This window comes from Rhizopus microsporus (assembly GCF_002708625.1).
Source record: "Rhizopus microsporus ATCC 52813 unplaced genomic scaffold scaffold_4, whole genome shotgun sequence".
NCBI lineage: Eukaryota > Fungi > Mucoromycota > Mucoromycetes > Mucorales > Rhizopodaceae > Rhizopus > Rhizopus microsporus.
Window position 1 is genome coordinate 1,230,281 of NW_019671919.1, and position 18,240 is coordinate 1,248,520.

The following is an 18,240-nucleotide window of genomic DNA, read 5'->3' on the forward strand; positions in this document are numbered from 1 at the left end:
TATCCGTCAGAAAATAATGGTGTTTATCCTCCTAGAAATGACTATGCTGGTTACTACCCGCCTAGTCAAACTGGTGCAGGCAATCGACCATTACCTGCTACACCTGTACCTCAGAGAGTGTCTTCTATGGCAAATAGTGGTAGTTACTCATCCTACATCGATAGTCCTACACCACCTATTTTTCCAACTCCTCAACAGCAAGTACCCATTTCCATGCCTGTGGCACCCGAAAGATATCCACAAGTAGATAAAAATATATACCCTCCTCCGGAGTATCATCAACAACCATTTAGTCACCAAAGAACCCCCAGCCAAGACAACAGGACAGCCTCACCGCCTATCGCCAGTTCTCCTTCCTCTACTCATATGCAGTTACCAGCTACCAGTTATCCACCTGTGGGATACCCTGATCGTTCGCAGGAATACATCAATAATTCCTATAGACCTACTTTCAGTCAACACACGTCAGACTCATCCACCATGTTATCTACACCTTCTTCATATGATACTGCTCCATCACAAAAGCAACATCGTCGTACGCATTCTTCACTTCGATCCAACATGATCATGACGATCGAACGTCCCAGATTCGACTACCTTTCTGAAACAGATATGCAGAATGGAGACGAGATGCCGTTTATACCTGTGTCACCTGACTCAAGTAGTGATGAAGAACAAGAATACTTTTCTAAGCCAGTCCCTCACGAGCCTCCTCACTCGCACGTTCCTGTCCCACCCCCTCATACTGAACCTACAATAGCTGCGCAAGAGCCAATCGAGATTGCGCCTGAACCAACACCAGCTGATGAACCCAAGCAAGCGACGGCACCGCCCGTAGTCGAACAGGAAGAGGTTATTGAACCTAATTATGCATTGTTCTCTGTGCTATCGGATGCCTTCATTCGACATGTCAAAGGCCTGGAACATGTCAGAGAGTTATGGTGCGCAGGTGAATATAATGAATCATTCACTGGTTCAGAGGCTGTTGTAAGTTTTTATTTCTTTTAAAGCTTTAGACTCTAAATATGTTTTGTAGGCTATCATTCGAGGTTTACTAAAGGAACAAGTTCCTGATGAATACTGTGTCAAGATTGCTAGTGCGCTCATGGTCAGTCAGCCACCTCTGTTTTCTCCAACACAGTATTCGCAAAAGTCACTCATTACTCGTATGATGTATAACTCTGAAGACACTTATTTTATTGAAGAAAATGCAATGGATGGCGAAATACCCACAGGCGTCTTTACTGCTTTGACACCTTGTTACTCTTATTCTTGTAGACCAGAAACAGGTGGATGTTATTCTCCTCGATGTCCCAATAACAAGAGTGATCAAGATCTTATTGCAGAATACAAGGTAAAAACTCCCTTTTTTTTTGTATGTCTTTCTAACTTTGCTGTCTTAGGATGAAGTGAGCGTATCTCGTACAGCATCAACCAAATCAACTGCAACTCCTGAAGGTGGTTGGGTAACGTATATATGGAACAATAAATAATAACATTAAAACCTAAATTATATATATAGCTTGTCTCTCATGACGCATGGGCTTCTCGTGTTGATAAAGAATTACTGATGTCATTAGATAAAAAAGAGATTGGTCGACAGGAAGTACTTAATGAAATCATCTATTCCGAAGAAAAGTTTTTAGCAGATTTGACAATTCTTCACGAGGCATGTTTATATCTTTTCTTTATTGATTGATTACTAATACAACAAAAACATGTATAGGTCATTGTCAAGGGACTAGAACAGTCGGGTGCGGTTGAGCCTAGCCGTCTCAAGGACTTTATTCAAATCGTATTCAACAATTATGAAGAACTCTTGGAGATTAGTACAGCCATGTTTAAGGACTTTTTAGCACTCGCTCGTCAGTACGAAGGAAAATGTGTTCCAATGATTGGTGATATCATGGTTCAACACATGGCATTTTTTGAAAAACCCTTTGTGACATATAGTCCCCACGCAGGACTTGCCAAGTACATTGCAGAAACGGAAATGAAGAATAACCCAGAGTTTGAAAAGTTTGTCAAGGATATTGCCAAACACGAGCGAACGAATCGACTGCCCATTTGGCATTATCTGCTAAGTCCTGTCACACGTATGCAGCGTTATCCTCTCTTGATTGAGGCTCTCTTGAAAAAGACGCCCGAGGATCACCCTGATCACGCTTATTTGACTCGTTGTCTGGACATGATTCGATCTATTGCTGCCAAGGCCGATAATAATGCCGTACACACCAGGCGCCAATTAGCCATCCTACACATTCGTGATGCGATTACCTTTAGACAAGGCGAACTGTATGACTTGCAGCTTAGTGATCCTAATCGACGTCTGTACCATCAAGGCGTCCTGAAGCGTCGAAGTGGTGCCATGGACGTAGCCGATAAGACAGATATATACGTTTTCGTATTTGACCACATGGTCCTGTTGACCAAACAGCGCAAGACAAGTGCGGGAGATGAATATCATGTGTGGAGAAAGCCTATTCCTTTACACATGCTTGTTGTTCAAAATAATGCTAATTACAAGAGCCCATCAAAGACATCCTCTGCATTTCAAAGCTTTGATGGGAGCACAGGTACTAGATACTCGAGCAATGGTGCAGGCTCAGCTGCTGGTGCGGGTATCATGCTCGTGCTTCATCATTTAGGTTCTCGTGGTGGGTCTGTATACCCGTTCTATTGCTCATCAACAGAAGAAAAACAAGTGTGGGTTAAGGCAATTGAAGATGCCAAAATGTCGCTCAAGAAACGTCATGGGGATATGGATGTCTTTGAACTGAGACCGTTGGATGATACCAACTTCCGACACGCTACATCAGGTCCACCTACAGGCACGACAACACGCATCAATTGCTCTGTACCCTTTGTTACTGCAAATGATGAACGAAAGATTGCTATTGGTACGGATAATGGCGTCTTTTTCAAGACAGAAGGTCAAGATAACTCTGTGCGTCGTATCATTCAATGTGAAAGTGTTATACAGCTGGGTATTATGGAGAAGCACCATATCCTGATCGTTTTGACAGGTAAGAAATCAAGATATTAAACATAGTACTGACCATATCATATAGAAAAGGCACTTAGGGCTTACCCTGTGGATGCTCTGGATTCAAAAAATAATACAAAGGCAATTGATCGTATCGAAATGGAAATTGGACAGCACGTCAATTTCTTTCAGCTGGGTTACTGTAATGGTCGTGACATGCTTGTATATAAAAAGAAAAAGAAGACGAGTAGCGTGTTTACAGCACTAGAACCATTCTGTGACTTAAGAGATCCTAGAAATGAAAAGCTCTTAACGCCACGTACATCTCTGTTTAGCAATAAGCCAGAGTATTTGAGATGGTTCAAAAAGTACAAGGTAAAGAATAATAATGTATGATGCAACAGTAAACTGAGCCCCAAATATAGGACTTTTATATTGGTGCTGAAGCTAGCAACATTCATTTCTTGAAGGCTAAATTGAACATTGTCTGTGAAAGAGGATTTGAAATCATTGATCCTGAAAACTTGACTGTTGGAAGAGATATCCCTGATTCAGAAGATCCTCAATTTAACTTTGTTACTCGACATCCTGAACCATTGAAGCCACTTGCGATGTATAGGATTAATGACAAATTCTTGTTATGTTATGACAAGTTTGCATTCTATGTCAACAATCGAAATGGATCACTTGTCCAAAGAGGACCTGGAAAGTAAGTTGGACATTGTCATTGGAAACGTATTTACCAGTATTTATAGACCACCTGTACTATGTGAATGGGAAGGAACACCAACTCATATTGTGTATGAACATCCTTATATATTGGCTATTGACCCATGCTTTATTGAAGTTCGACATGTAGAAACGGTAAGTGTTGTTATCAACAAGACACAGTTGGCTAACTTAATGCAGGGGGAACTTGTGCAAATCATTTCTGGAGAAAACATCAGATTGGCTTATTATAATGGAGGAGGAGATAAGCCAGTGATTCATGTCTGCATGACGCACAGCCAAAAACCGGATACACAAGCACTTTTCCATTTATCATTGAACTCAAATCACCGCAACTCCTTTCCAAGACGAGCCTAAGGACATGGATGCATGAAAAATTATAAAATGAACCTGATTGGTTCGCTGAATGTAATATATTTATATAAATAAAAAAAATTGAATCACACAATAACCATAAAAAGCCCTTCTTTTTTCTTCTTTTCTTCTTTCTTTCTTTAATTATTTTATTTTATAAAAAGTGATGCCATTATCTTTTGGGGCTGGTTCCCATGAAATAGTAGAAGCTACCAAGAGACATAGTCGTTCACTTGACCTTGAACAGACAAATGCAAGACATGTTAGACTGCTTCATCAACGATCAGCCTCTGAGAGTGATGGACTTGTTTTGGAAAATGACAACACAATTGAAAAACAAGTTCCTTCCAAGGTGTTTTCACTCTATAAAAAACTGAGTACACCCAGTCGTTATCGTAGTGGGAAAACAACCGGTTCGTTCTTACCAGAAATCAAGACAACAGATCGTTTTAAAAAGTCAAGAGCCTCATTTAGTTCAGCATTATCCACTTTTCTTCCTAATAACACTAAACATAATCAAAGTAAACAAAGAGAGAGAGAAAAAAAGATAGGACGAATGTGTTAAATAACTTTTATTTTGTGTTGATAGCAGAAACAACCCTTTCAACGTACCGACAGACTGAATTTGATAAAACTAATCCAACCTATCTGCTGGCACAGACGGGCGAATCAAGGTATGGGTGTAACCCTAATGAGCCATTGTTTATTTATTTATGTATATATTTGTAGAAGGTCATTACCTAGCACATTACAAAATGATATAAACCAGTTTGCTATCGACGGATATGCTAAAAAATACTTTGCCACACACAAAAGAGGGCTCTTTAGGAGAACGGTACCTATTAATGAAATGCTGCAGTGGACAAAGGATTCGATTAGACAACCTTTACTTTTGTCAAACAAGAATCTCTGTAAAGATGCACTCAAGTGTTTCAGAATCATACAGATTCTAATGAGTGATCGACCCAGGCCACGCAATTATAATGCTATGGAACACTTTCAGTCTTTGCTTGACTGTGGCATTTCCAAGGGACAAATGCGGGATGAAATCTATGTTCAGATCTGCAGACAGTTGAATAAAAATCCAAGAAGGTTTGATCATGGGAAAAAGTCTGTACTCCTGATACTAACACAACGTTTCATAGTGAAAGTATCCGAAAGGGCTGGGAAATCCTTTGTGTCGTCTGCATTACTTTTCCTCCATCAAAAAATCTGGAATCTTATCTTTATGACTTTGTTAAACAACATCATTCAATTAAAGAAAACCAGGTGGATGTCTATAGTCAGTATGTCACCGTGAAGCTGGAACGGATCTGCTCTAGAGGTGCCAGAGGCAAGGTGTTATCTATTGCTGAGATTGAAAGAGCTATGGTAGATATCATGATTATGCAAAACGAAAAAAGGGGGAACAAGTTGTTAATGATATCATATAGGAAGCGCCCTTTAAACCATCTATTTTTGGAGAACCCCTCGAGACGGTGATGAACCTTGAAAAAAAAGAAGGTTTGAAAATACCCAGGATAATCCTGTTCTTGACGAATGCTGTGCATGAGCTGAATGGGAAAAAAACAGAAGGTATTTTTCGTGTTCCTGGTGATGCAGACATGGTCACTGATCTGGTAAGTTAACAAAAAAAAAGCGAGAGATGTTTCCTTATTTAAATATTCCATTAGAGAGTTCGAATTGAAAATGGGAACTATGATTCAACTGGCATTGAAGACCCCAATGTACCTGCTTCTTTATTAAAATATTGGTTAAGAGATTTAGCAGAGCCCTTAATACCAGAAAGATTATACCAGCAATGCATTGAAAATGCAAACGATGGAGAAAAGGCAGTCGATATCATTAATTCATTACCAGATTTTAATAGACGAATTGTTCTTTACATCATCAGTTTCTTACAGGTAAAAATACTTAAAATATATTTAATCTTATAACTAAACATTATCTTTAGGATTTTACTGAGCCTGAAGTTATTCAGCATACCCTAATGAACGTATATAATTTAGCCATGGTATTTGCACCTAATTTCTTGAGATGCCCATCAACCCATTTACCTACTATTTTTGCCAACTCAAAACATGAGCAAACATTTTTAAAGACATTGATATCTGTATTACAAGTGGACAGAGAAGCCTGTGCACACCAAGAAGGCGAAATCATTGGCAGAGTCAACACAATGTAACACTCAAATGTGGAGTTTTCATATGTAATAAAACTTTTTTTTTCTCGTTGAACAAACAAAAAAAGAATATAAGCATGTATTCTCTTTTCTTTTCTTTTTTTTTTTTTCAACTTTAACAACACTTCATGAAAACTCTCTTTATCCTCTTCACACTCATTTATTCAAGCTTAGCTCAGACTAGCATTAATAATAATAATACAGTCGTTTGTGATAAAAATGTAAATCAATATTCAACAATGATGCCTATTACCAGTGGTATAAAAGCTTTTCTTTTTATGTTGAATGTAAACACGCTGAATAGTTTCTATAGATGACAATTATGGATTTACGATTACTTATAAAAATTATTATAAAGTTATTGAAAACTTATTTGACAAAAAGAAATACTGTGTGGTCCGCTGTGGTCAGCCTAAACCTGACGAATGCCCATCAGATGGAACATTTTCAAATATAACAAGCGTTAGCATCGACAAGGGTGCATACGGTGTAATTCCCTTTCTGGAGGTATATTCTGTTCGATGATCTCTTATATTGTACTAAATCAACTCAGCTCATTGGAGTTGATAATTATATTGTCAATAGTGATCTTTCTTTAGGTGCATCTCCTTGTTTCGGAAGCAAACAAAAGACACCCAACATTACATTTACAACTCAAGGAAACACAACGTCCGGAACGTCTGTGAGTTTTTCTGCTCAAAGAAATGATCTCACCCCACTTCAGGTAAGAGAAAAGGTAGCAAAGATCAAGAAGGTGATTTTTTAATATTTGTGGTCTTTTTAGAAAGCAGCGTGGTTACAGTATGTTGGAGCCTTTTTTGAAAAAGAACTGTCGGCAGCAAAAATGCTTGCTTATATTAATACATTCTATAAATGCCACAAGGACAATTTGGGATACCAATCAACACAAAAGACAGTTGCCTGGACAAGCTACGATCCTCAACAAAATGCATTTACCATCTATCAAGACAGCTTTTTTAATGAACTTGTGAAGGATGCTGGAGGCCGTCTCGTTGCACCAAACACAGCACAGAACAATGTCTATTTAATGAATAACACAGTACATGGATCATTGTTCCTTACTGCGCTCAACGGAGCTGATTACATCTTAGATATGAGCAGTACGAGTTTAACTTATGACAATTGGATTACACCTATTAATGGGACGACTCACGTAACAGTTGCTGGTTTGCCTCCAGCGATTGTAAACAATAATATCTATTCAGTGAATAGACTGGTCAAAAAAGATGTCTCTGGTAAGTGAGTTGGAACAACAAGAAGAGAGGGAAAAAACAACTTACGATCTATATTATAGACTGGACACAGAGAGCAGCTGCACGACCTGATATGGTATTGTTGGATTTAATGCATTTACTATATCCTACGATGGAAATGCCTAGCAACAACTATCCTATTTGGATAACTCATTTTTCCAATACGAATGGCACCGAGTATGAGCATGAAATAGATGCTTCTAAATATGGTACCTGTGGTAATATCGCATCTAACGCTTTTGAAGATACGAGGTGTTCCCCTAATGGACATAGAGGAACGATTCAAGCAAAGCCGTTGACACCAGGAGATAAAGCGGGTATTTCTGTAGGCACAATCATCGCTGGTATCCTGGCAGCCTTAGCAGGTGTATGGCTGTTTAAGAGATACCGTCGTCGACAGAGAAGACATCAGTTCTACAAAATGCAAGAATTGTAACATTCAATACACTTTTAAGGATATCAATGTCGTACCCGTTTTCAATAATACGATTTCTAAAAATAAACTCTCATTTGTGCCTTTTTCAAAAAGTATTACTTTTTATTCTTGTAACAAAGTTTATTGTAATAAATATATTGGACAAACAACCTTTGAACCGCGGCAGATTCTTTGTGTATTGATCAAGTAAGCTCAAGACAATGTTATCAGAAATGAGTTGAAAGAGTTTAGTGTGGTTAAATGACAAGTGATCGACTACAAACAATAGCCATACCATCATTCTTTTTGTAAACAAGGCACTTGTTTGTGGACTTTTATAAGATATTGTTTCAAATAGCTCATAAAAGTCGTTAGTTCTTGATAATTGCTTCCTCAAAAAAATGAGATCCGATATTTAAAAATTCCAAAAAAGAAGGACATTATTCACACCCATGAATACTTCTTGCTTTACGTCTTTCTTGATTCGTTTTAGTTGGATCAATTTAGTTGTTTATGTCCGTGTTCTCGGGTATTACTGATGTGCGCTCCTTTGACAAGGTTATGCAGCGCTTTATATTTGTATGAAAGGCAAATCTATTCAGAAAGACACCGTTTTTCGTAAAGTCTATAAAGTCTTCTCCCATTTGTGGACTCCAGTACTATTTATAACGATCCCTTTCATGTTCCTTATCGAAAAGAGATGGTCAGTCAATCTTTTGGCATTTCTGTAAGACTCTACCAGTCTTGATTCACTCCTTCTTCAACAAGTTGAAGAATCTGAATCTCGCCACCACTTTATGTAAAGACGATACTGCTCTTAATGAATAATATAACTTATTACTATATCCGTCAACAACAGTGCCTTTTTTCCATCATCGTACAAAAACTAGATGCTTTAATATAGATTCTGGTGTAATTATAAAAAAGAGAATCAAAAGACTTGACACGGCATTTATACAACAATAAATACCGAGCCTTGTACGACAAAATACCCTGGAAGTGCGACACCCAATTTGTCAGCCATGGCGACATTTATTTTGTTTAGAATTCGCGACACATACTTGAACACCAACTGTATATTTACAACAATAAACACAATAGTTACACATAGTAAACAATAGCTATATTTGGAAAAGAAAGCAAAGTATAGAGGGGTGGAAGGATATAAACATGAAGGTTTATTATGTATGTATAGTATATGCTTGGTGAATAATGAGAGAAGAATGTACACACTTTTTTTAAAAAAGAGGGGGGAAACTATACAGTTACTTTTTAAGTAATTTACTTGTGAGGGAGCAGCTGAATAAAAAATGTGGTTTTTTCTTTAAAGTGAATTGTTCAAATTCTCGTAATTGAAATAATAAAGATAAATTTGGGTTGACGGCAGGTGACAGATTCTTTACATGATTATAAGCATCTTGCATTGGCAATTTTAGTGTCTTGATGATATAGGCGATGATGACAGTAGCTGATCTTGATACCCCACATTGACAATGAACAAGTATATTCTGATTGACCGAACGTGATCTATCAATGATATCGATTGCCTTTTCTAATTCTAATACGAGATTATCTTGGTTATGTTCCCAATTCAATTTATGATATATAATGTCCGAAGGATGATGTAATAATGAATCAGAGGAGTAGTTAGTGTGAATAGTGGAAGTACTGCTGATAGTAGATGATTTGGATAAAGTGGGTGAAGGTATAATCGATTGAATGGATTGAAACATGTCTTGGTATGGGTGGCTGACTTCTGCTGCTACATTGAGTATGGATTGAATGTTCAACTCTCTTAATTGATCCATGTTTAAGGTATTTTGTTCTGATCCAAGATACAAATGTGGCATTATTTCAATAGGTCCATTTGAATAAGGATCAGTCGTCTTTATGGGAGTAGAAAGTGTTGTCTGTGGTAGACATAGTGACAGATTCTTTTTATTTTTTCTACGCTGAGATAAACTAGTACTTGCACTTTTGAAAGTAGTGGTAGCTATGGTAGCAGTACTAGTAGGAACAGTAGTAGTAGTAGTAGCAGCAGCAGCAGTAGTCATGGTAATAAAAAGATTAAAAGATAAAAAGAAATGTAAGAGGGACCCCCTTTTTTGTTTTTACTTTTTATATTGAAATTGTAAATAAATATACGTTAATTACTCGTCCAATGAAATCTATTTTAATTAATTAATTTCTTACGGTTCCAGAACTCAATTAACTCCCTTTATTTCCTTTATTATCCCATGCTTGTTATTTAATTAGGGAGCGTCTTTGTTTTGATGGTTGTTGTTATTATGATACTTACTACATAAATGAGCGTCTGATCTTCTAAATAATCAATAACATATGTAAGCAATTAATACACTATCCTGCTGTTGTTGATGATCAGCTGGCACCCCTTCTTCTTTTTTATCTCTAGAGTCATCTTTAGTAAGCATCAATTGTCATTCATAGGGCAACAGTCGTACGACATAAAATAATACATGGTACGAAACCAATTGATGTCATGACACAAAGGGAATCTTCTCATTCTTTAATGATCATCTGGCTTTATGACAAGAAACCATGTAACAATTGCGTAAACGCGGCAAATGATCGTAAAAGGAGGACAAAGAAAGATGAAATAATTTATTTATTACGAGGGCACAGATTAGAAGTTATTTACTGCAACACATAAAGTATAATTGATACACAAAAAAATTTAAACAATAAACAGTTTCAGGAACTCATCAAAAATTCATATGCAAATTGTGCGTTCTCGGAAAGGCTTTAACGATAAAGTGTTGATTCGGAATGAGATCGATAAAGATACTGACGATGACTATTGGGTGGCTTTATCGTCAGAGATCTTTCAAATTCTCGAAGTTGATATAACAGTTCCATGTTGGGGTGAATGTCAGGTACCTTTTCTTGAACATAGCGTAGTGCATGATCTAGAGACCAATTCTTGGCTGTGACCGCGCACTCTGGAACCATGGATTTTCGTGACAAATAGATAAGGTAAGCAAGAACAAGTGCTGCCGATCGCTCGACTCCCTGTTGACAGTGAACAAGAACAACTTGATTTCTTTGTAGAGCGTCCTCGATGATCTTGATCGCCTTAATAAACTCTACCTGAGCTAGATTTCTTTGATAATGCGTCCAATGCAGATGGTGATACTCGAAGAGGCCCGGAGCGATATGTACTTCGCTTGCAACATTAATAATATGCGTGATTGAGTGTCGCGCCAGGTGATCCTTATTGACTGCGTTGCAATGTGCACCCAGATATAGATTAGGTAAAATGCAGATAGGGCCATGCATGTAAGGGCCGTTGTGAAACAGCTGGGTCTTGCGATGTTTGATCTGTAATGCATTTTTATCAATACAAAGTACCAGGTTTTTCGAGTTTTTTCTTCGATTCATATAGAGGCTGATTACGATTGAATAAATAACGAGAAAAGAAAGGAACATTATCATTTTATGAGGGATGGTTTGGTCAAGTAACAAACTAGTTCTGTTTAATTTATATAAACCAACCAAATCCACGAATGAATATACAGTGCATGTTTAAAGGAGTATGTAACAGCAGGTCATCATTCTCTTTGTCTCTGCTCTTTTTTTGTACCTTTCCCCCCTTTTTTTCTTGTATTTCTCCTAGAAAAAAATGCACTATAAATGTATATCGAAAGTCTTTTATATTTTTATTATTTAAACAAGTTTAATTTAAGCGGTAGCACCGAGAGAGGGGAAGGCAGCAGCATCTTGAATGTTGACAGCAGCAAAGTTAGACTTGGCGGACTTACGGCCACCGTTACGGCCACCACGACGGTCGTTCTTGCGGAAGTCGTTACGGGGCTTTTCTTGGAAGCGTTGTTCGATGTCAATGACAACCTTTTCCTTGCGAGACTTTTCGGTCTTCTTGGTAACGGTCTTGGTTTCCTTGGAAACATAGAACTCTTCTAATTCAGCCTTGGTGTGGACAACGGCACCAGCAAAAGCGGCTTCATCGGCATCGTTAGCCTTACGGACTTCAGGGAGAGCAACCTTCAAGGCCTTGGCAGCCTTTTCAGCCAAGTATTCATCTAAAGTCTTGACCTTTTCCTCGGGTTCAACGGGGGTGGCAGGAGCTTCTTGTTCGGGAGCATCGGGATCAGCAGGGTTAAGAGTATCCTTGGCAGCTTCAACTTCAGCCTTTCCGGGCTTACCCCAACCTTGGTTGATCTTCTTTTGAGAGTCACTTTAATAAAAAAAAAAAAGGTTAAAAAAATTTCATTAAGTAAACTACACGCTTACACAAGGCCAGTACCAGAGTGGCGGTCGAATTGACGACCACGACGAGGACGACCATCCTTGGTAGGGCGGTCACCGTGGCGACGAGCCTTCTTTTCGCCCTTAGGAGCTAATAAGAGAGTTAACGTTGTTTTTTTATTTTCTTTCAGCAACGTATTATTCCCCTGTCTTTTTGTTGGAATGAACTTTCAGCTGTTAAGTTGTTGCTTTGAATCACTTGTACTGTTGTTATCAATGATTGGCCGGTCGATATGTCGACTGTCAGAAAGAGGGGAAAAAAAAGCTGTACACAAAATGTCTTTCAAAATTACGTGTGCCTGGCCCCCCTCCTTTAGAATACATTCATTTGACACAATTCGAGATCTACCGTTTCCATCTTTTCCTTTCTTTTTCTTTTTCTCTTGTATATATTTTGCAGACTGGTTCATTATAATACGTTGCTGTTTTTAAAAAAGAAATGTTAAAGATACTTTACCTTCCTTGGCCTTAGGAGCATTCTTCTTGTCAGCGGCAGCGGCAGCAGGAGCAGGGGATTCTGCCTTGACAGGGGTGTTGTCTTGTTCGGCAAGCACGTCGAAAAGATTCTTGGAGAAAGTAGACATGGTTAAGTGCTTATACGTAGACGGATGGATACCGCAAAGATAACAAAAGGAAGGATTCTTTGATCAATGGCCTTTCAATAAAGTAATATCCCCCCTCTACTTCGTATATCAGATTGTGTGCCCGAATTGTCCGGCGCCTCTTTTTTTTTTAACTAGCGAACATAGGTGGATAAAGCCACAACAGTAAAGGGATCAAATTATTTCTTTGTTAGGCCTTTTTATGTTCTTACTGTGCTCTTTACATGGGTTTATCACTTTTGAGATCTGCAAAGCCCATTTTAATAAAAAGGAACTAAGCTTTAAGTGATGATATCATTAAATTTAAAAAAAAGTTTAATTTAGTTTATTTCTTTTAATAGAAAGTACACATCATCACGAGAAAGAAGAGGAAATAAATACAGTCTACTTTATCTAAAAGAATATGAAAAATGTGGCCGCTATTAAAGAAAGTAACAAGCTGACCGAGCTAAAGCTGATAGTCTGGATTGCTTCGGACGAGTCTGTGCTCGAACTGGTCGAGTATTTCGCAGCATAGCTATCGCATTGTGATGTGGTACCACTATATGTTACATTGTTTAATTGGGCAGCAATCTTGAGTGTATCACCAAGGTTATAAAAATCAACCTCTAAAAAGTTGGGCTGACGTCCAAAGGCTTGAGTACATGCTTGGGCTTGTTTTAAGAGAGAACCGTCAGAGTTGGTCACATTGGCTGTACCCTTTTGTGGTATTTCGATTGTCATTTGGCCAAGTTGAAGTGTACCATAAAGGAAGTGATTCATGACATACATCATTTCGCTTGGGTTATCAGGGTTTGGAGGACGATCAATAGTGCAGCTGAATGAAGATTCGTTGCGGTTATTGTAAGGTGTCTCGAACACATAATTAAATTCAGTTAATAGCCTAATGCACATTATTAGCACTAGACAAAGAAAGCAAGGTTATTTATAGTCTTACCAAGGAAGTTCTTGTTGATAATAGGTGTCACCAAAATTAATAACTCTTTTTCCACTGGCAATTAGCTCCCCAAGTGTAGGCCAAGTAAAGTTGCCCGCTGGTTGTTGATAACTGTAGTCGATAATGCCACTTGCTTCATAGGCAGCCTTGAAGGCATCCGCATTAAACTTACCAACGTTATTCCACATGATGGTGATGACTTCGTTTGGATTGTTCTTGACCCAATCAGTGATCGAACGAAGGGTATCCACAGCAGGACCTGCATTTAATATAGTACATGATGTATGGCAAAGATAAATACTTTCAGCTGTAATAGCACTGTTTGTTGTATTGGCTAGAGATACAGCAGATAACTTCAAAGCTCGGACACCATCTGCAAATTGAGTCGTAATAGGACATAGTTGGTTGGCAGCAGGGTTGGTTATATAGCCATAGGAGTTGTGTGTTATAACATAGGATAGTGAATTATAGGGCTTATTACAATATTCTGCATATCCATTGCACACCTGCTGTGCGCTCGCTAGAGAAAGGGAAAGCACAGAAAGGATCAGGGTTGTAATAAGCATTCTATTATGTACAATGTAATAAGAAGAAGAGAAAAGAAATTTATTTTTGGCAGCTGTTATTTATGGATCCATCGGACTATAAATCATTGTTAGGTTGCCTTGGCAAAGACAGGTTGTCCTCGAGAAACTGACATTGAAACACAAGGTACTTAAAGGGGAAATTACCACTGTGTTGCCTTGGTGATTAAATCATATATGCCAATTTTTTGTCTCGTTCTTTTTTTTTTCTTGCTATTTCTTTTTTTTTTCTTCCTTTTTGTTTACCTCTTTTTTACTTTTTTTAAAGGGAAAAAAAGTTGAATGAGCCCCGCTTCAAAGACCATTTATCAGCCACAGCTTAAAAAACAATACTTACAAACAGAGGCTTATTATTCTACCAAATGCTGGATAGAATCTGTCTTGAACTTTGAACTCCCTTCGGAGGATCTATATGAATGCTTAAAAGACGGCCGAATACTTTGCACGTTAGTAAACATAGGGGGATATGGATAAAGGGTTTCTAATAACGTTCGGTAGACTGATCAACAAGGAATACAATGACAGCCAGGAACCAGTAAAGTGTCAATAGAAAAATATTAGCACTAGAAAATAAACTTTTTGTGTGATAGGAAGAGAGGATTGAAATATTCTTAAAGGCTGCAAAAGAAGTAATACAAAATAAAAACAATTATGAGGATGTGACGTATAATAATGGATATCTAACAGTTAGGACTCCCATCATCCGCTCTGTTCTGTGTAAATGATTTAATACACGAGGAGAATATAGACGATGTAAGTGCTTAAAATTTTCTTTGCATTATTTTCTCTTTTCCCTCTTTATTTCCCCTGTCTTTGCTCTTTCTCTAATTTTCTTTTTTTCTTTCTTCTTCTTTACTGAAAAAGGTTGTTTCAACACTTTTAATGTTATCTCATATTTTACCTACACATAATAGATTTGCGGGCGAATCAATCACTACCTATAATAATGATAATGCGAATGATACAATGACAAAAAGAGTTGTAGAGCAGGAGAATCAGGAGTACGATGACTATCGACAACTACAGCATGGACATTACCGTACCCAGCATAGTCTACAGGATGAGGAGGGAGACGAGGAGGATAGAAAGGAGGAAGAGTGGTCACCGCCATCTGATCGACCAGGTTGTATGCCTGTGTTTGGCACACATCCACTACTTTTACATGAAAAAAAATTAAAATACTATGATGAGGATGAGGAGGAGTTCCTGGAAGATAATATCTATGATACCAAAATGAGTAGCACTTCATCTGGAGATAGTGGTTACGGAACACACAGACATCCCACAAAAGAAGAAAAGAAACACACGGCCGCTCGAGATATTTTTGAATCCATGTTGAAACCACCACCTTCGAATTCGATTTCATCTTCTTCTACACGTAAAGCAAGCAATCGACTGTCTCTATTATTTTCATCGAAAAATCGTCATAAAAAGGAACCACACTTTGTTAAGTTCCAGACTTGGTCTAACAATAAGGCCAATTATAATCAACAACAATACAAAAAATCAGCTTCTGTCATTGAAGGCAAGAGTCCATATGTTCCTCAACCAGACTTGTTGCCAATTGCCAAACGCAAATCTACAAATTCTTTGAAAACAAATAATGCATCACATTTAGAACTTTTTGATGAAGATGGGAGCTTGTTGGCTAGATATGTAAGAAGATAGACCATCTCTTTAATGTAAATTAAACTTTGTTTTTTTTTTTTTTTCTCAGAAACTAGGAAATGTGATTGGCAAAGGCCATTTTGGTACAGTGTATAGGTAGTTAAAAAAAAAAGGAGTCTATCTATTGCATACCTTTTAATTTTTTTTTAAATGTTCCTTATAGAGCACTGGATCTAATATCAGGAAAAACTGTAGCTGTTAAACAGATCAATTTGAAATCATCAAAAAAGCAAGATATTGAGGATATGATGGCAAGTAGTTAAAAGATATCTAAACACATTATCATTGACGTGTTTTTTATAGCAAGAGGCAAGACTGCTTAGCTCATTAACGCACCCAAATATTGTTAAATATGAGGGGTTTATTCAAACACATGAACATATGAACATTGTGTTAGAATACGTCGAAAATGGCTCATTATTAAACACATTAAAATCATTCGGTAGTTCATTACCAGAGTCTCTTGTTGCCAACTACTGTCAGAGAATACTGAGTGGCCTAATCTATTTGCATCAGCAACAGGTTGTTCACTGTGATCTAAAGGCTGCAAACATTCTCACTACAAAGGCAGGAGATGTGAAACTATCTGATTTTGGTGTGTCTCTCAATTTGAAGCTGAAAAAAAATGAAGATGAAAGCATCGTGTCTGGGACTCCTTTTTGGAGTAAGGATATTCTATATTAATGCGTGTATGTGTTCTCTGTATAATAACTTTTGTTTATAGTGTCGCCTGAAGTCATTGAATTAAAGGGAGCATCTAGTAAATCAGATATATGGTCTCTAGGATGCACCATCATCGAACTATATACAGGCAAACCGCCTTATTCTGATTTGATCACAATGACCGCGATGTTCAAGATTGTCGAAGAAGAATGTCCTCCTATACCAGATGGTGTTTCAGCTGTAATTAATAATAACCATATCATTTCACTCCTTTTTTCTCAAACAGCTAACCTTAGGAACTGCATGATTTCTTAATGCTCTGCTTTCGAAAAAATCCAATAGATAGGCCCACGGCCAGCGAGCTTCTCGATCACCCCTGGATTTTGAAGCACCAAAAACCTTTAGAGGTTTCTTCCACTACATCTTCGCCTATTCTAATGGCTAAAAAACCAATCGCTCGTAGTCTAACAAGGAAGGTGAGGAGTAACAGTACATTACTGAACCAGATGCAAGAACATGCAGTAGTAGCAGGTGAAAGCCTATTAGCAAAGAAGCTGCAGCAAAGACAACAGTTGGGCCATCTGTCCACGCGCCAATCTATGCCAGTTGTGTCTAATACCCATGCTCGACCTAAACCAAGTCATATGCACAGTTTGATAGATTGTTCGTTTCCTAAAGGTAAATCATTGTTATCTAAATGAGCTAATCTTTTATAACTTTATATATATTTGTATAATAGGAGCAGGAAACTGTAAGGTATGTGATATACCTATCAAACGAGATGCATTTGTATGTAAAGGTAAGGAGGCTATCTTATTTCCCTCCTCATCTCATCGTTCTCACTACTTTTGTTCTTTTTCGGTAATAGACTTTTGTGGTTATGTTTGCCACAAGCGATGTAAAACTGTAAGTATTTTCTTTTTCTCTATTTTTTTATTTACTTATTTCTACATTAGCCAGAAGCACAGCCCAAGACCCCTCATCCTGTTCGGCCAACCTCTTCTGTTTCGTCACAGTTACGCGAAAAGTTTTCTATCTCTAGACTCATATCTCGAACACAGCATGAGCCTTCTTCATCAATAAAAAACCCATGGTGGAAAAAGAAGTCATCAAAATAAATGCATAAAAATAAAAAAGTTTTATTCCATGTTTCTATTATAACTTGCTTGGTTGATATGGATTTTGGTTGGAATAGTAACCATAGAACATTGGGTTAATAGCGGCAGAGTTGAATGGGTGTGATGTGTTTGATGAATGCGGACGGTAATGTGTTCCTTGAAATGCTGGATGAATGTCGCTTCTTGACTGATTTGGTATACGTATTTTATTACTCGAGGGCATCTTTTTATTTGTAAAGAAAGAAAGAGAGAAATGCTCCTTTTGTCAGCACGATGTCGCACTAAAACAAATTAAGCTGCCGCGCTTGGGAAAAACGCAATGATCCAATTGAGCGCATAATGGAATCATTCAAATGTCCGCCCGGACTAGATCAATCCCCAGGGACGTTAATGCCAATAAAAGCCCATTAGAGCATTTTATTATTCTGAAGAAGAGGAAATTGA

General features: G+C 37.8%; 8 protein-coding genes across 8 annotated transcripts; 4 read left to right on the forward strand and 4 right to left on the reverse strand.

Moving 5' to 3' along the window:
• The first annotated feature begins 1,012 nt into the window (after positions 1–1,012).
• Positions 1,013–4,167, forward strand: RHIMIDRAFT_107961 (uncharacterized protein). Its single transcript, XM_023605199.1, has 8 exons — positions 1,013–1,354; positions 1,404–1,466; positions 1,523–1,669; positions 1,727–3,026; positions 3,072–3,361; positions 3,412–3,695; positions 3,742–3,850; positions 3,896–4,167. Exons 1-8 carry the CDS (start codon positions 1,106–1,108, stop codon positions 4,070–4,072), a joined length of 2,619 nt encoding a protein of 872 aa, XP_023468637.1. The 5' UTR covers positions 1,013–1,105; the 3' UTR covers positions 4,073–4,167.
• On the forward strand, positions 4,157–6,361 carry RHIMIDRAFT_276698 (Rho GTPase activation protein). The gene is made up of 7 exons (XM_023612642.1): positions 4,157–4,590; positions 4,659–4,743; positions 4,799–5,161; positions 5,215–5,440; positions 5,503–5,688; positions 5,743–5,973; positions 6,024–6,361. The coding sequence occupies exons 1-7, from the start codon at positions 4,236–4,238 to the stop codon at positions 6,252–6,254; spliced, it is 1,677 nt and encodes a 558-aa protein (XP_023468638.1). The 5' UTR covers positions 4,157–4,235; the 3' UTR covers positions 6,255–6,361.
• A 27-nt stretch (positions 6,362–6,388) lies between these two features.
• RHIMIDRAFT_312109 (uncharacterized protein) lies at positions 6,389–8,140 on the forward strand. Its single transcript, XM_023614781.1, has 5 exons — positions 6,389–6,509; positions 6,565–6,758; positions 6,805–6,975; positions 7,036–7,507; positions 7,567–8,140. The coding sequence occupies exons 1-5, from the start codon at positions 6,491–6,493 to the stop codon at positions 7,959–7,961; spliced, it is 1,251 nt and encodes a 416-aa protein (XP_023468639.1). The 5' UTR covers positions 6,389–6,490; the 3' UTR covers positions 7,962–8,140.
• An 878-nt stretch (positions 8,141–9,018) lies between these two features.
• Positions 9,019–10,031, reverse strand: RHIMIDRAFT_276701 (DSPc-domain-containing protein). Its single transcript, XM_023612643.1, has one exon. The coding sequence runs from the start codon at positions 9,992–9,994 to the stop codon at positions 9,206–9,208; it is 789 nt and encodes a 262-aa protein (XP_023468640.1). The 5' UTR covers positions 9,995–10,031; the 3' UTR covers positions 9,019–9,205.
• A 415-nt stretch (positions 10,032–10,446) lies between these two features.
• RHIMIDRAFT_276702 (phosphatases II) lies at positions 10,447–11,411 on the reverse strand. The gene has a single exon (XM_023612644.1). It carries the CDS (start codon positions 11,337–11,339, stop codon positions 10,704–10,706), a length of 636 nt encoding a protein of 211 aa, XP_023468641.1. The 5' UTR covers positions 11,340–11,411; the 3' UTR covers positions 10,447–10,703.
• Positions 11,412–11,639: 228 nt separating this feature from the next.
• Positions 11,640–12,808, reverse strand: RHIMIDRAFT_235690 (uncharacterized protein; the record flags this gene model as incomplete). The annotated part of the gene is made up of 3 exons (XM_023608395.1): positions 11,640–12,153; positions 12,210–12,315; positions 12,682–12,808. The coding sequence occupies 3 exons, from the start codon at positions 12,806–12,808 to the stop codon at positions 11,640–11,642; spliced, it is 747 nt and encodes a 248-aa protein (XP_023468642.1).
• A 411-nt stretch (positions 12,809–13,219) lies between these two features.
• RHIMIDRAFT_199354 (PLC-like phosphodiesterase) lies at positions 13,220–14,329 on the reverse strand (the record flags this gene model as incomplete). The annotated part of the gene is made up of 2 exons (XM_023606367.1): positions 13,220–13,709; positions 13,764–14,329. 2 exons carry the CDS (start codon positions 14,327–14,329, stop codon positions 13,220–13,222), a joined length of 1,056 nt encoding a protein of 351 aa, XP_023468643.1.
• Positions 14,330–14,593: 264 nt separating this feature from the next.
• Positions 14,594–18,088, forward strand: RHIMIDRAFT_276709 (kinase-like protein). The gene is made up of 12 exons (XM_023612645.1): positions 14,594–14,882; positions 14,938–14,976; positions 15,035–15,100; positions 15,212–16,003; positions 16,065–16,111; positions 16,179–16,266; positions 16,319–16,679; positions 16,740–16,918; positions 16,975–17,356; positions 17,418–17,477; positions 17,547–17,584; positions 17,635–18,088. The coding sequence occupies exons 1-12, from the start codon at positions 14,814–14,816 to the stop codon at positions 17,794–17,796; spliced, it is 2,283 nt and encodes a 760-aa protein (XP_023468644.1). The 5' UTR covers positions 14,594–14,813; the 3' UTR covers positions 17,797–18,088.
• Positions 18,089–18,240: the final 152 nt, after the last annotated feature.

Bases quoted from the DNA above. Each gene is read 5' to 3' on its own strand.
- RHIMIDRAFT_276698 (XM_023612642.1), top strand. From the start codon at position 4,236: ATGCCATTATCTTTTGGGGCTGGTTCCCATGAAATAGTAGAAGCTACC. The intron at 4,591-4,658 runs GTAAACAAAGAG...TTGTGTTGATAG, and splicing joins TAACACTAAACATAATCAAA to CAGAAACAACCCTTTCAACG. The intron at 5,162-5,214 runs GTTTGATCATGG...AACGTTTCATAG, and splicing joins TTGAATAAAAATCCAAGAAG to TGAAAGTATCCGAAAGGGCT.
- RHIMIDRAFT_107961 (XM_023605199.1), top strand. From the start codon at position 1,106: ATGGTCAGTCAGCCACCTCTGTTTTCTCCAACACAGTATTCGCAAAAG. The intron at 1,355-1,403 runs GTAAAAACTCCC...TTGCTGTCTTAG, and splicing joins ATCTTATTGCAGAATACAAG to GATGAAGTGAGCGTATCTCG. The intron at 3,362-3,411 runs GTAAAGAATAAT...CCCCAAATATAG, and splicing joins GATGGTTCAAAAAGTACAAG to GACTTTTATATTGGTGCTGA.
- RHIMIDRAFT_312109 (XM_023614781.1), top strand. The intron at 6,976-7,035 runs GTAAGAGAAAAG...TGGTCTTTTTAG, and splicing joins ATGATCTCACCCCACTTCAG to AAAGCAGCGTGGTTACAGTA. The intron at 7,508-7,566 runs GTAAGTGAGTTG...TCTATATTATAG, and splicing joins GGTCAAAAAAGATGTCTCTG to ACTGGACACAGAGAGCAGCT.
- RHIMIDRAFT_276701 (XM_023612643.1), bottom strand. From the start codon at position 9,994: ATGACTACTGCTGCTGCTGCTACTACTACTACTACTGTTCCTACTAGT.
- RHIMIDRAFT_276709 (XM_023612645.1), top strand. From the start codon at position 14,814: ATGGATAAAGGGTTTCTAATAACGTTCGGTAGACTGATCAACAAGGAA. The intron at 16,267-16,318 runs GCAAGTAGTTAA...TGTTTTTTATAG, and splicing joins AAGATATTGAGGATATGATG to CAAGAGGCAAGACTGCTTAG. The intron at 16,919-16,974 runs GTAATTAATAAT...AGCTAACCTTAG, and splicing joins TACCAGATGGTGTTTCAGCT to GAACTGCATGATTTCTTAAT.
- RHIMIDRAFT_276702 (XM_023612644.1), bottom strand. From the start codon at position 11,339: ATGAATCGAAGAAAAAACTCGAAAAACCTGGTACTTTGTATTGATAAA.